General features: G+C 41.3%; 1 protein-coding gene across 25 annotated transcripts in view; it reads right to left on the minus strand.

Moving 5' to 3' along the window:
• The window catches only part of LOC118395973 (cytoskeleton-associated protein 5-A-like), a 38969-nt gene extending 26210 nt beyond the window's left edge, over positions 1–12759 (minus strand). For 24 of the 25 annotated variants that reach the window (XR_008066829.1, XR_008066828.1, XR_008066833.1 and 21 more), the window contains exons 1-19: positions 12614–12759; positions 10949–11045; positions 10169–10362; positions 9259–9465; positions 8950–9121; positions 8544–8676; positions 7981–8081; positions 7719–7832; positions 7491–7595; positions 7295–7384; positions 6817–6981; positions 6436–6564; positions 3530–3694; positions 3007–3105; positions 2646–2756; positions 1665–1757; positions 1266–1451; positions 776–870; positions 420–603 (exon numbers count right to left, since the gene is read on the minus strand). Coding sequence is in view for 17 of the 25 variants with exons in the window: in XM_052466297.1 (XP_052322257.1) it covers positions 420–603; positions 776–870; positions 1266–1451; positions 1665–1757; positions 2646–2756; positions 3007–3105; positions 3530–3694; positions 6436–6564; positions 6817–6981; positions 7295–7384; positions 7491–7595; positions 7719–7832; positions 7981–8081; positions 8544–8676; positions 8950–9121; positions 9259–9465; positions 10169–10362; positions 10949–11005 (2400 nt within the window). In the remaining 8 variants the exon portion in view is untranslated. Of the gene's footprint in view, positions 1–419; positions 604–775; positions 871–1265; positions 1452–1664; positions 1758–2645; positions 2757–3006; positions 3106–3529; positions 3695–6435; positions 6565–6816; positions 6982–7294; positions 7385–7490; positions 7596–7718; positions 7833–7980; positions 8082–8543; positions 8677–8949; positions 9122–9258; positions 9466–10168; positions 10363–10948; positions 11046–12390; positions 12412–12613 lie in introns of those variants that run through there. The other variant, XM_052466298.1, reaches the window with a different exon arrangement.
• Positions 12760–15730: the final 2971 nt, after the last annotated feature.

Raw genomic sequence — 15730 nt, forward strand, 5'->3', positions numbered from 1 at the left:
TCAGCAGCTAACCGATTAACATCACTCGTCTCCTCCCTTGCAAAATAAAACAGCCCCACCCCCCTGATAATTCCAGCTGTTTTTAACCAGGCTGGATATCCCCACCCCCAGTTGAACCACTGCCTTCGCCCAAACCCGATTAGTCAAAATAACCAGTGATGAAAACAAACACTGAACTAATTCTGCTCGTTATCTCATGCAGCCTAAAGCCTGATGACAGATCGACGGTACCAGAATGTTTAAATAGTCTGTTCACAAGAGAGTCATCTTATGTAGATCTAACAGATCAAAGTTGAAATAAACCTCTAGCTACCAATTTCAAAGAGAGGCCAGTCATTAGGAAGAAGGGAAAAAAGACATACATCAAATACTATATTGTTTACTTCACTCAACATGCTGCTCACATGTTTTTTTCCTACCTTTTCAAACTCATCATCTATCTGTTTCAGCAGGGCAGGTTTCTCATCCTCAAAGAACATGCGTAGAGGAGCACCCATGTACAGGTACATGACTCCTAGGAGGGTGATGGCTGCTGTCCGCACCGCAGGGTTGGTCGCTCCCAACGCCGTCTTTACGTTGTTGATGAAACCCTTCACATTGATGCTGCAGGGGATACACATTATCATAAATGTTTATAACACAAAGCATTTTACCTGCAGACTTGTGTTACCACAATGATTTGGTGAATTAAAATATCTAAACCATAGGACAGCGAAGGCTTTGATACTGTTATTGGTATATGAATACACCTCCAATAATGGAAAGCAAGACTAACCCAGTAAATCCAAATTCCTTCATGGCGTTAGACAACCAGTTGAGGGTTTCAGCTTGATTTTTTGGATTCTTCTGTGCAAAAACCATGGAGACCACCTGAGGGATGAAGCACATTAGTGAACAACTACGCGATGTCCATGAAAGTCCTGGGAACGTCCTAAAAAAAGGTCCTGACATGGTCCTCAGTGAAGTCCTGGGAACGTACAGGGAACTAGACAAAGGTCCCACAGAGAATGTTCCCTTAGGACCATCAGGCGACGTTCTTAGAGAAAGTGGAATCATCTCTATAAACCAGTAATCCTCTTTCATGTTGTCTGCCTTGGACCCTATCCCAGTCAAATCATTACAGACCAGGCCAGGGACCGATTTAAAAAAATAAAAAGGCCTGGGACCCGTGTGATATTTATCTTACTTGTGTTCTTAGTCTTGTTCTTTTCATTCAAAAACAGACTAACAGAACAGCAGTGGCATAAACAAATAGTGACAAATACCTGTTCAGCAGTCCAGGGGAGAGAGCAGGCCTCGGCAGTAGCAGTCAGGCCCTCCTTAGCTTTACCCCCACACTTCACATCTCCTATTTTATCAACCAAGCCGTCCAGCACCACGAAGGCAGACGTCTTGGAGAAGGAGCCCTTCTGGGCTATCAGACCCACAATGTGGAGCTTCATCTGCATCACCTGAACAAACCCAAGAGACAAAAGTCAGTTATGAAGACCATGTGGGTGGATCCATTTAGTGAATATGTTTTCTTTCTACACGCATCCAAAATAATGACAGGAGCTGGACAAAAACAAGGTCCAATACCAAAAAAAGGGACTGTCCACTAAAATATATACATGTTTGTGATACTTCCATTTTATCCGTAAGTGTTTAAAGTTGGTATACTGTACCTGGAAGTTAGTCTCTTTCCAGCCTGGTTTCTTGGCCAGCATCCTGACCAGAGCCTGGCATGGCATCTCATTCTTGTCCATCTGCTCGACAGCCTGATGACAATCACATGAAAGAACATAGCATAAGATAACAGTAAATGACGCCGCCACTTAAAGTATGTCTCTAACCTATTTACACATGTAAAGTCAGGTTAGAGCTAAAAAAAATTTTTTTTAAAAAGGAGGTTTATATGCCAGTTGTTGAGGCTAAAAATACATTGGAATTCAGATGACAATACCATTATGTTGTATGGAGCATGTTCATGATATGAGCAAAAGCACTGAATTAAATAGAACACAAATGTATCTTATTATGAGGTACAGTCCATTTGGAAAGTATGACTTCATCCACATTTTGTTACATTACAGCCTTATTCTAAAATGGACCAAATCGTTCCCCCAATCTACACACAATACCCCATAATGACAAAGCCAAAACTATTTGTACATAACTACTGTAACTACTGTACATAGCCCATCTATAATTTAGCCCAAACAACTACCACCCCTACTGCATTTATTTATTTTGCTCCTTTGCACCACATTATTTCTCTCTACTTTGCACATTCTTCATTGCAAATCTACCATTCTAGTGTTAATTGCTATATTGTATTTACTTCGCCACCATGGCCTTTTTTGCCTTTACCTCACCTCATTTGCTCACATCGTATATAGACTTATTTTCCTACTGCATGTTTGTTTTACTCCATGTGTAACTGTGTGGTTGTATGTGTCGAACTGCTTTGCTTTATCTTGGCCAGGTCGCAATTGTAAATTAACTTGCCTACCTGGTTAAATAAAGGTGAAATAAATCATTGAATCCATTTTAGAATAAGGCTGTAACGTAACAAAATGTAGAAAAGGGGAAGAGGTCTGAATACTTTCTGAATGCACTGTATGAGCAAAAAATAAGTCAAACTATACAAGGTCAAAACTAGTTACCTTCTGAAACTCCTCCATGCTGGCCAGTCTCTCCTTCCAGTTAGCAGAGTCCAGCAGCTGCATGCAGGAGGCAGGGAGTACCGCGGCCGACTTCTCCTCACATACCTCAATCTAGAGGACACAGACAGAAGAACGCAATCAAGTTAATGAAAATAGTAAAAACTCCCTAGAAAGAAGAAACCTAGAGAGGAACCGGGGTCAGAGGGCCAGAGCCAACCATAGAGACGACTGCTTCACTCATGTTGAAACAGATCACTAAAGCATCAAAACACAACTGAGTATTCCTACGGTGAAATGGCTGCACATTACAATCTGCGAAACAGCCGTGAAAACAGCCGTGAAACGTTATGAGCCAACTTACCGATAGCTCTGTCTCTATGAATTCCTTTGTTTCAGGAACTTTCTTTCCTTTGGCACTCAGAGCAGAGGCAGATTTCCCTTTCTTAGGAGGTCCACCAGACTGCAAAAATAATGAAAAATATAATTTTATTAATAGTAGTTGGCCACCTAATCATTGCCCGAATCCCCAATTGGCATTCATCACTCCTCACCTCTCCACCATGATATCTGATGTATGGTGAGCGTTCCGGCACAAAATGATTGCTGTGCATCACCCAACTGGTTGCTACACATTGGTGGTGGAAGTGGTGACTTTCCCCACTTTACTATGCAAAGCGCTTTGAGCACCTACTTGAGGTGGAAAGGCGCTATATAGATACATTATTATTACTACTACTACTACTACTACTACTACGGTTTCCGTGTCTCATTAGGGGCAGTGTAGTGAGCCTGGTTAACAAAACTGATAGCCTGGGAATCACTTTGTAATGTTGTCTCAGGCCGGAGTGGCTTTATATGCATTATAATTGTATAATCAATCACACCTTAGCTGCTGAGGCCTTCTTGGGTGGTCCAGAGGATCTAGCTGGATTCTCAGCAGGCGGTGCTACCTTTGCAGGCGGTGCTACCTTTGCAGCAGGTGCCTTCTTCTCCGCCCCTCCACCTCCTTTCTTTCCCAGCAGTTCCACTTTATCAGCACTTTCTTTAATCTGTTCATTTAGAGAGATGGAGGTCAGGTCATTTCATTTGTCGTCAACTCTTTAACAGCTAAACTTCAAAAGGGTACAACCTCACTCATAATATAACCCTTATCCAATAAAGAACTCATCTACATTGACCTCAACTAGTCTGAAGGGGTAAACTAGTTTTTCACAGGATAAGCAACACAAGATAACAATAATAAGGATACTGATAAGGAATATACATATATATATATATGAGAGAAAATGATATAAAAGATGTATCAGTCTATAGACTTGCCTAGGGCTGTGGCGGTCACAAATTGTCAGCTGGTGACTGTCAAGCAAATAACTGTCGATCTCACGGTAATTGACATAAACACATTTAGCATCTCCTGGCTTCCATACAAGCCACTGATGCAGACCTTTCGATCATCTACATTTTAAATCCATTTAATATAGCCTACACCATCACAAATCCATTATTTATTTTAGGTCTAAAGAAACATGATATGAAGAAAATGTAGTCCATTTCAGAAGAACAGAATAGCATACTTTGAGTTGTCCTCATGTTAGGTCCCGATATGGCTATGCCATATGGCTGTGAGCTGCACTAGTTCATTTAGCAGACAACATTTGCTTAGAATTCCATGGCATTATTTTATCATTTGAAGAATACAACTAAACAAAGTTGAATTAAAATACAAAGGCTATTTTCTCCTAATGATTTGAGGGAGTAACACATGCGGCTATTCTGTGTTGAGCGGTTCACAAAAAAAGGGTGTACTCCTATATGCTTCATTTAGAGTTAGTAATTTAACTTTAGTTCTTCAAACGTTGGGCTATACGTTTTGATTTAATACATTTGTAATGACTTGAAAAGCTGCACTTCATCAAGTCTCTTCACAATTTGATAAGCACTTGATAATGCCTCGAATTTCCCAACGGCATCCCTTTGTGTGGCCATAATGCAGCCTAAAAAAAAAACTTGATGGTAGGGATGTCCTTGTCTCATCGAGCACTAGCGACTCCTGTGGCGGACCGGGCGCAGTGCACGCTTACCAGGTCGTCAGGTGCACGGTGTTTCCTCAGACACATTGGTGTGGCTGGCTTCCGGGTTGGATGAGTGCTGTGTTAAGAAGCAGTGCGGCTTGGTTGGGTTGTGTATCGGAGGACGCATGACTTTCAACCTTAGTCTCTCCCGAGCCCGTACGGGAGTTGTAGTGATGAGACAAGATAGTAACTACTAACAATTGTGGAGAAAAGGGGGTAAAATATATATATTTTTTAAACTAATAGGCTATTTCATCACATTATAAGCGCAGCAATGCGCACACGCAGGAAGCTGGGGTGAAAAATAAAGGGTGAATATTCCATTAGCGGGAAAACACCATTATCAAAAGTGACTGCAAAATGCAATTATACATGTAATGCTTTTATTATAAAAGGTGTATTTTTATGGGGAAAATTATCTTTCCCAAACTTGAAACTCATGGGCTGCTTATATGCCAGTTAGGCTCTCCTTGTAAAGCAGATTAATGTGCTTAATTCTAAGATGTTATATTTGGCCACTTTGTGTTTTGATAAGGTTTGTAATCACAACTAAAGGACTATGGACTAAGCTACGAGGTGTGCGACTGATTCGAAAAAGTTGCGCAAAAAAGGGCATTGTTTCTTATGCTGGGCATCATTCACAAGTGATAATATACTGTCACCCATCAGACTATTCTTGATTTAATCTTGTCAGGTTCTAATTTCAGTGACACTATGAAAGCTTAACCAAGTTTATTCTTCCCAGAGGATCAATAAAGCTGCATTAGACAAAAACCTTTTCACACAAGCACTGATATTTAACCCTTCCTCCTAGGCCGAGTCTCCTCCTACACATCTGTACAAACATTGTATCTTTACTGCAAGGCAGGACACTAAGTGATACGGGCCATAAACTTTTATTTCTCCCTTAATGTGACCTGACCTGATCTCGACCCCCTTCATCAGTAATCCATGGCTCTCCCCCCTTATCAATGCCTGCCACATGTGATCGTTTTCCCTGCACTCAGTACATTCCAAGCTTAGTTGCACACACTATATACCTTCCTCCTACAGATAACCATTAACTTCTGGTGTAGACCCTCAATATTTCAAGAGGATACCTGATAATTAACCTTATCCCAAGTTTAGGAGTTTAGCACCCAGAATCCATCAACATATAAGTGTGAAGTTTGTATTTCGATGGGTGCATGACAATGGTCCAGTCTCCAAACAGGGGTAGTGGGGAAAAAAATTATGTCATCTATGCACTTAAATAGTGAATGGAGGACACTTTTCCTGTGGTTCATTTTCATGCCAGCTAGGTAGGCTATACTCCTGTTGTAAAGATAAGCAATGTGCTTAATATAGGGAAAGTTGAGAAATAAATATAGTAGGGCTAGCCTATAGAAAGCTGTTGGGATCCTCTTTTTAATAGAGGCCATCACTCTGTTTTCTCGCACAATTGCATAACCTATAGAAATGTTGCACAACATGAGCTCATGGCCTCTCATGAAGTGTTAGATTAGATTTTCGAACACATTTGCATTGATGTCAGAGTGATTTGAAGGACAATAGAGTGCCGAGTACCAGGCAGTTCGCAAGTTTGGTTGGCTACTAATGACCATCAGCAGCATTACTACTTGGAGAATCATCATTACCGTGACTAAACAGTGTTGTGGAATTTGACTGCCTTCATGACTCGTGACCGCCGGTGTGGCGGTAATAAGTCATCGCCTCACCTTGTCAAGCTTGAGTTTATCCAGATCAGCCAGGAATGGGTTGACAGCCTTCTCACCCACCACCTTCATGGCTGTACCCAAAGCTTCATACGCAGCATCTCTCACCTCTGGGGCCGAATCATTCACTTGCTGAGAGGGTTAATCAAGAGATCAGGAGTAGGAGCATTACTCCACACACTCAATCACAAATTGGCGGACAGAGCATAATTTGAACAGAGGGCCATTTTCCCAGACACAGATAAAGGCTAGTCCTAGACTAAAAAGCATTTACAATGTTAGAGTCTTGACTAAGCATGCATTTTAGTGCAGGACAACGCTTAATCTGTGTCTGGGAAACCAGCCCTGAATTTGCCTGCTTAGTAATAGGAAATGTTCAGATACCTTGAGAAATGCAGGGCAGAAAGCTTTGAGCATGCTCTTTGGTAATGTGGCTTGGGTACAGTGGCGGAAGCTTCTGGCCAGGAACAGAGAGGCCTGTTGTTTGATGGAAGGGTTCTTATTGTCCATCACCCCCAATACATCCTCACTGATATTCTGGAGAGTTGTCTGAAAAACATGGATAGCATTGTGTCAAAAACAAGACATTGAGGGCCTCCTGAGTGGCGTAGCAATCTAAGGCAGTGCTAGCGGAGTCACTACAGATTTGGCTTCAATCCCGAGCTGTGTCGCAGCCGGGGTCGCAGCCGGGAGACCCATGAGGCGGGCCGGGAACATGCACTTACACGGTCACCAGTTGTACGACTGGCTTCTGGGTTGATCAAGAAATTGAGGAACTAATCGAATTAACAACCCAAATAACACTAACAGTAATCCAAATGCAATCTATACGCATCTACACTGGATGAAACAGTATACTCACAGTAAGGAAGACTGCATCAATAGCCTCTTGCAAGGCCTGGACCACTTGAGGTTTCTTCTCTTTAAACTTTTCTAAAATTGTTGGCACCACCTTGAAAACATTGCGCATAACATGTAAGTACTTATGTTTAGTCAGAAATCAAGATGTATAAAGAGACGTTCCCTCTGCCATGAGGACAGCTAGCTAGTTAACTTACATGTCCTGCATATGTTCCAAACTTCTTCCGGAGCCCAGCAGCTAGTCCAGCCAAACATTTGGCTGCCAAGGTCACCAACATAACATTTGCATCTTTCCCAATAACCTTGAAAACAAGACAGAGTTGTTCAGTAGATTTCTCATTATCGACCGACCTACTTCCTTGAGTAACATTCCATTTCCCAGGATCCCTGGCATCTCCATTAAGCAGATATGCATGTTACTGTACCTTTTTTAGTGCTCTGACCAAGTCCCCATAGTCACCGTTCTCCAATTTAGGGTTTTTAGCCAAGGTCTCCAATGCTTCTAAGGCCTCTTTCCTCTCCTGCCATTTTTTGGCCTCCTATGGTCAGAAAAAAAATCAGTTAGTCGTTACAAGAAACAAAATTGCAGTGAAACTCATCATATAAAATAATTTAGACACATTCAGCATTACATCACATCCAAAGATCCAATAGGGCCTTTCCTAAAACACAGGGGCCCAAACTTACAATTTTGTCATAGAAGTCTTTAGGTAGTTTTGAGAGGATCTCCACTGGTTCCAGCAGCTCATAAGGATCAACTTGAGGTGCAGGTTCGTCATCGTCATCTCCTGAAAGAGTTTACAGACTGAGACCATCTGATATTGTAGTCCTAAGACCCATCTCATTAGTAAGAGTAGTGAAGAAGAACAAAAGACAAGGGGGATATATTGGAGACGGTTTGATGTTGACGCTTCAGCAAAAAGGCCTTTCTCAAGACCAGTTTCCATCATACGTCAATCTTCTTGTCTGTCAACAACACCTGGGCATTTAAAGTTCACTTTCACAAAGATATAAAGCATTGCACAAATTCACTCTCAAATGCCATTGATGAAGAACAATTGTTCCACAAAAGGAATTAAGCTGCAGGGGGTAAAAAGCAGCCTAGTCACAGATCTGACTGTGCCATCTAGCCAACATTTCCATAAAGAGTGGGCAAGATATCACAAACACACCGCCACCCAGGCTAGGAAAGGGGGGGGGGGATAAAAAGCTTAAATGCGAACATCAAAACTATTTATGAGAAAGCCTACCGTCTGCCTCGTCTCCTCCAGCCGCCTGCTGCTGTTCAAACTTGGCCTTCAGGGCCTGCTGGGAGCGAAGGAAGCGACTCTGTTTAGGGGCCGTTGTTGGCAGCTTCACCCACTCCTCTTCCAGCTCTTTCAACTGTGGAAGAAAGAGGAAGATACCCAACTGTTAGACATCCCATTCAACTGTTAGACATCCCATTCATCGGTTGTTCCGGCATTTTAGGGAGACCCATACTGCACATGAGCATACGGAAACTCTGGTTGCATCTCAATTTGTCTTTCCACAATTCCATTATATAATCCTATTATTGGAGAAGGTCCAACGTCCCTCCCCACAGAACTTATTCTCCTATGCGTTTTGAGAAGGCTGAGAGGATGTGTATGAAAGTGTTCAAAAGTGTCATCACACCTGAACAGAGTTGATGCCCTGGAGAGGAGGTCGCAGAGCATCCCGGATCCATTTATAGATCTCTACTGAGAGTAGTTTGGCCTCATCTCGGACTGCCTTTTCTCTCGACTCAAACTGTTTGGGCAAAACTTTCACCACTGGCTTCAGGGTAATAATCTTGGAGCCAAATTCACTGGAAATAAAAGAAAAAAAAATAATGTTACATTTCAGAATTTAGGCCTATGTATGTAATGAAAATAGCAATGGTAAAAAAAAAGAATTAATTGGTTGGAGAAATCTCTAGGAAAACTAAGAAATTGAACAACGCACCTAAGTGCCTTCCTTAAAGTTTCAATACAGGTGACAACAATCTTAGGGTTTTTGTTATCGAGGCCTTTGATGAGCTCGTCCTGAACCACCTCAGCCCTCTCGATCTCTATGTACATGAGGCAGATGTCGGAGCCCAGCTCTTTGGCCCTGGCTTTAGGCTGGTTAAACACTTTACTGACCACTCCAGACACCACCTCTCCTGATGTTCTGGAACACAAGCACAATACAGAGAAGAATACTTAAACAACCATTCAAATACAAGCCGTTGAAATTATGTAAAGGGTGGGATACATACTGTGGAGTGTACATCATATAACAAGGGTTTGTGGAAACAATATTTGATATTAGATACCATTGTAGAATGCAAGTGATTGTTTTTGTATAATATAATACCATGTTGTTCATAGCCAGAAGCTGTCCAGGGGGTGTAAGAGGTCATCTGGAAATACCACCTTTTAGCTAAACTCAGTATCTACCAGTCATTCAATAGTGTAATCCTTGCCCAATAGGCTGCACACAATAGACGGCTATGATGTCAGACTGACTAACGCCATAAATACATATCAGACAGGCGTCACATTTCTCCTGACTGTGTTGCAGCTTACTGGAGCTTTCCACAACAAGCCCATATTCACAGAGAGCAGTACCTATAACACAAACAGAAAGCTTTCACTGGGAGACTGTTGTTATATTAACCCAAATAATTATGATGAGTCATGTATTATAATTCTATGAAATCACCTAACCTGTAGACCCAGGTTATACGTTAGGCCTATTAATTAATTATTTAAACAGTGTTTACATCAGGAGATATTCAAGTAGCCTAAAGACTGAAAACAAGTTAGGTATTACTTATTTTTACACAGTACAGTCTGTGTAGTCAGATGACAGGTGTATGTTTAATACTTACTTGCCAGCCAAATGAGCATTCTCAACATAAGCAAGTGCTGCCTCGAGACCCTTGAGCTGGGCCACAGCATTGGAGTCTGTCACAAACTTCTTAAGCAGGCCCAGGTATTTGCCCCATTCTGGGCTCTTCTCATCCTCTATACGCTGGAAGAGCTTCAGGGCTTCTTCATAGCCATTTAGTCTGGCCTTCCATACCTTGGTTGGGATGAAGCAGGAGAATAGTGAGCATTGTGAGGAGAGGGAGTCAAGGTCATTTCGAGTTTATAACTAAGGGATAGGGTGATGTGATCCAGATTCTAGTTGGAATGGCAGGGTAGAGAAACAAATTTAAAAATGGGCCTTCTTTGGATGTTATATTAGGCTGTTGCTTGGCCTTGCATATAATCCATTGTGATTGAAGCAGTCAGTAAGGGGTTTCGATCAATTGAGAGAAACTCTGAAGAGGGATTAGAAACTATAAATCATAAGCGTTACTGGGTTTTAAGTTATCCTTTTGGAAGAAGCCAATAAACCTTCTCCAGTCTAGCTCTATGCTGCTGGAAATCCAGTCTAAATTAGATTAGATGTTTTGTTGGAAAAAAACATGTTCAATAAAAGCTGCTCTATAAATTATTTTACAATAAGAATACTGAGGGTGCTATTGGATAACATTTTATGAAACAAAACCACAGCTGCTGAAATGCATCCAGCAAGGATTCAACACTGAGGAAAGTCAGGTTTGCTTTATAGTGTGTGTGTGTGTGTGTGTGTGTGTGTGTGTGTGTGTGTAAGGGGTAATCACCTTGTGTTCACACTTCTGGTCGATGGGCAACTTCATCCACTCACTGTCGTCACCCATTATGACCTCTGTGTGTTTGCCTTAGGCCTTACAAATTCAACTGTAATGGAAATATGAAAACAAAGTGAGTCACCATTTTTTAAGTAGGAATGAGTGCTGGTATGTCAATAGTGCAGTCATTTCCATAGTTATCATACCAATGTGAAATTAGAAAACATGATGCAATGTATTCATGAAAGCATCAGTATGATACTCTGGCCTACACCACTAGCACTTGTGTACAAAGTGCAGACATAATTCAGTAGAACCATTAGCTTGCCTAACGCAATGTCTGATTCAGTAGAACCAATAGCTTGCCTAACGCAATGTCTGATTCAGTAGAACCATTAGCTTGCCTAACGCAATGTCTGATTCAGTAGAACCATTAGCTTGCCTAACGCAATGTCTGATTCAGTAGAACCATTAGCTTGCCTAACGCAATGTCTGATTCAGTAGAACCATTAGCTTGCCTAACGCAATGTCTGAGCAGGGATCCAAAGACAAAACGTAGCCATTACAATAACCCGCTAGTTGTGGTTAAAATGGCTGTGCTACAGCTCTATTTGAAAGGACAAACCATGCGATTCTCCCCTAATGCATTCTCAGGAGAGAGGCTGCCTTGTCAGATTTCATATTGATCCATGCAGTTTGGGGTAAACAGCTTTAACACACGAAGTGCATATTTCGTCAACAATATGTTAGTCATCTAACGTTAGTTATCTAACTAACGTTAGCTAGCCAAATTAGTTACTTGCAAACATAACCTATATGGTTGTATTTGCAAATAGCTGAGCGATATGTAAAGATTTGCCAAAAAACATGGCAACAGAGTCTGGCAAGCTATGATATGGCAGACTGGCTGGCTGGGGTGAGTTCAATATTTTGGCTGGGTACAGTTAGATGGCTTAGCTACACTCACTAACTAGTTAAGTTAGCTACATTAGTTAACTGCGAGTCTGCGACACTAGCAAACATCGATTGAACTAGTTAGCAAAGTAATGCCAAACATAGTGTGTTCAATGATAATACAATAAACACATGCATGGCATGTTGGAAAAGGCTTAATCTTCAACACAATCTCAATAGGTGAACTAACGTTAGGCTAATGATAAACATTCCTGACAAAACCTCGCCCGCATCTAGTCTAGTTATGTTCGGGTAATATAACGAGATATATATACACACACACTTCAGAATCAAGGAGCACAGTTAAGCATCAATGCACAGATAGTTAACTAACGATGCTAAGCTAAGACTGTTCTAGCAAACGTCAGCTGACAACATCAACTGAAGCTAGCTAATAATGGTTAGCAACAGTAGCTAGCAACTTAGCTAGATGCGCCTGTCAACACGCCCAAAACCCAACCAACCATTTGGACTATTCACAACGATACTTTCTCACCAACCAGTATAACGTGGAGTAAAATATAAGGCACGATGACATTGTATTAAACTGGCATATGCACACAATAAGACTCAGTATTGTCTGCCACAAAGCTAATCCATCCGCGCACCACAGGGCCCAGAAATCGCAGAACAATAATGTCGAAGTCTGATGGAAAACGCGGGCTCGCCTCTAAGTATGTAATAGCTAACACGCAAAACAATGAATAAAGGCCTTTTGGTTACCTGGGGGTTCTTTCTGGTAGGCGAAATGACATTAGCTAGCTAACGTTAAATAGATAGAGACGATATTTGATCATTACTCTCTGCGATATTTGAAACGCCTCCAAGGGCGGAGAGTCAGAGGGAGCTCCACAGAGAGGGGCACCGCCTCAAGCAGTCACCCTACGTCATTGCCAGTTAAACATTTAAACATGGCAACATTCAATCACAAGTATTCTGATGCCAATTCCTGCTCATAGAGCAAATTGCATATCTGCATATAGCACAAGGCATATGCATTAACATAATGTGAGCCCTGAAACTGTAAAGGTACAGACAGACAGCATGATCATGGTCTATTCTATTTCATCCCCAGTGCTTGAGGGTTAATGAGTCAGTCCTCACTGTCTGCCCCGAGGTGAGCTTGGTGCTCTCTCTATTGTCCCCTGTCCTTTCCTTTCTCTGCCTTGTCTGCCTTCTGCTGCTTGCCCTGGCCTTGATCTCTGCCTACAGTACACATATTTCACTCATTGACTGATGTATACAGCATAGACATAAACTATTTACATGGTATACTGTAACAGTATGCTGTGAGCTTGTACATGCACATTTCAGTTTGTGTACTTGCATGTTGGCGCATCTATGATAATACTGAGAGGACTATGGCTTTTCTTGCCTCCATGTTCTGATTTTGCCTCATTGTATGATTTCTAAAGACAAGGAATGCACACATGCATGTAGTTGTCAGAACAGCAGGAACCAAATGGATGGATGGACTTCTGGAAACAGCATACCCATCATGTTCTGGATGCTCAGACAATGGAGAGAAATATTACTTATAATATTTAATTATTTATTTGTTTCTTTCTACTTGTGAGTTGTATTAGTCAGTACGCCAATGTAACATTATTGATCTGTCAGTTTCCCAAGCTAATTCCCTACTTTTCACACTGACACAGTAATAAACAGCTATAACATTACAGGCTTCACTGTCATGATGCACAGTAGAGGTCTGCGCAGGACCAATTGCTTCATCCTGCTCCCAACAGCACCACACCCTGTGGCAATATTTATTTACAGACACTGTAGTACACTACAGTCTAATCATATTTAAGTTAATTTCACATTCAAGTTTACTGCCACGTGATTCTCCGGCCTATGTAGGCAGCCTACTCTATTTCAATGAGACCAGACATACTAGGCGCACCAGAACTCTCACGCCAAACTAGAAGAGGTAGGCTACTGAAGTTGAAGCAGCGAATTCTGAGTGTGTGAATAATGGGACATATGTGTTATTAATACAAAAAGTAGGCTAACGCATACAAAGCAGAACAAAGATGGTTTCAAAAGAATCTGTGGGATGACAAAAATAGCCAGGGAAGACCGGTCTGTGACAGAAGTGAGGTGAATTTTTGCAGATACAACACTTTATTCTCTCTATCCTGCAAATACTGGACAAGCCAGATGCTATTTTAAGGCAGTCTGACAAACCTCTAAAGTTGATTTCCAAACTGTATCAAGAGTTGATAGAGGGTTTTCCCGATGGCACAAAACATATAAAACAAAAATGTGAGGAAGACCTGGGAGACGTTATTGATGATGATGAATGGATACAGATATGTTAGACTGCCCAGTCATGTTCATATCATCTCAGACATAAATTAAGACAGTTTAAGACCATCCAGAGAACACACTACTGTATATGCCAATGCAACTGAATATCATGCACTCCGAAATGGTATTATTCTGCTGGAGGTGTAAAAGAGAACATATTTGCATATGTTGTGGTCTTGTGAAGGCTGGCTGAATTCTGGCAAAGAGTATGTTATTTTATCTCAGCATGTCTACATATTGTCCCTTCTCCCTGTTTTTGTTTGCTTGGAAATGTTGATACTGGAGATTGTTATCAGAAGAAACTGTGTAACCGAGAATGTATAATGGCTAATAAAGGCATTGCCATTAACTGGAAGGTTGGTTATCCTTCCACAATGTATGGAAGAAATGTCAAGTTATGTACAGTATCACTAGATTTGTTTTAAGATTAAGGGTAAACTGTGCAACTTTCATAAGGTCTGGATGCCTTATATGGAACACTGTACGACAAAAGGAGACTGTATTGAAAACATGCCCACGTCAGGGGAGATACCTATTTAGGCAATCCCTAGCTGCTGGGTTGCTCAGTCCTGTCCCTGGGGCTCTGCGGTACTGTTGTCACTCTGGCCTTGGCCTAACACACCTGAAACCAATAATAAATGTTTCACTAAGATCCTAAAGCTGAGTGGGGTGTGTTGGGTTGAGGTTCTGCAGGGCAGTGGACCCCTAGGGGCAGGACAGGAAGACCCAGCTATATTGTGTGCAAGTAAAAAGAGCTCTACAGTACTAATAGGCTTATGGTATACATTATATGGAAGGTGTACTGTTTCTGTGTGTTAATGTGTAGGTGTATGTGTGTTTTCATTCAACTTTTGTTTTCCAAACCTTTCCCTTGATACATAAAAAGAAAGACTGGAAGGCAGTTGTGTTGGGGAGAGAGTTAAGTTAATGACTAGACTGGTGGGGGTCGGGTGTGTAGGCAGCTTGGGTTGGCTGGGTTGTCTTCCTGAAATTTGATATAGAGGATGTCCTTGTACTTTATTTGTAAGAGTTGTTCATTTGTCAGGCTATTGGTTAAAGGTCCAACACAATATTGATTATTGAATGATCATGGATCAAGTTCATTCTTATCAATCACTTCAACATATTTAATCATCTCTTACCTAGCTTGATGACTGTGGGCATTTTTGCTGGCATTTTTGTTGTTTTAAATAGAGAAGGCTAGAAGGGCCAAGGATCATATTAGATTGTGTAGAAATGTAGGAAATGTGCTTTAGATGCCCCCAAAAATGGGAGGACCCCCAGACACCCTGCCAAGTTATGTCCCTTTCTGAAAATAGCACTGCTGGGTGATTTAAAAAGTCATAGTCAATCGATCAATAATATAATAATACTCTCAGCAATTTAAAAAAAAAAGTACAATATGTAGAATCAATGTAAATAGAACGGTTCAGAAGATTAGTGAAACAACACACCACAGTTGAAAAATATATGGATGGTGTTCAGAGATAGTGTCACGCCCTGACCTTAGTATTTTTTGTTTTCTTT

This window comes from Oncorhynchus keta, chromosome 17, assembly GCF_023373465.1.
Source record: "Oncorhynchus keta strain PuntledgeMale-10-30-2019 chromosome 17, Oket_V2, whole genome shotgun sequence".
In the NCBI taxonomy this organism is placed as follows: Eukaryota; Metazoa; Chordata; class Actinopteri; order Salmoniformes; family Salmonidae; genus Oncorhynchus; species Oncorhynchus keta.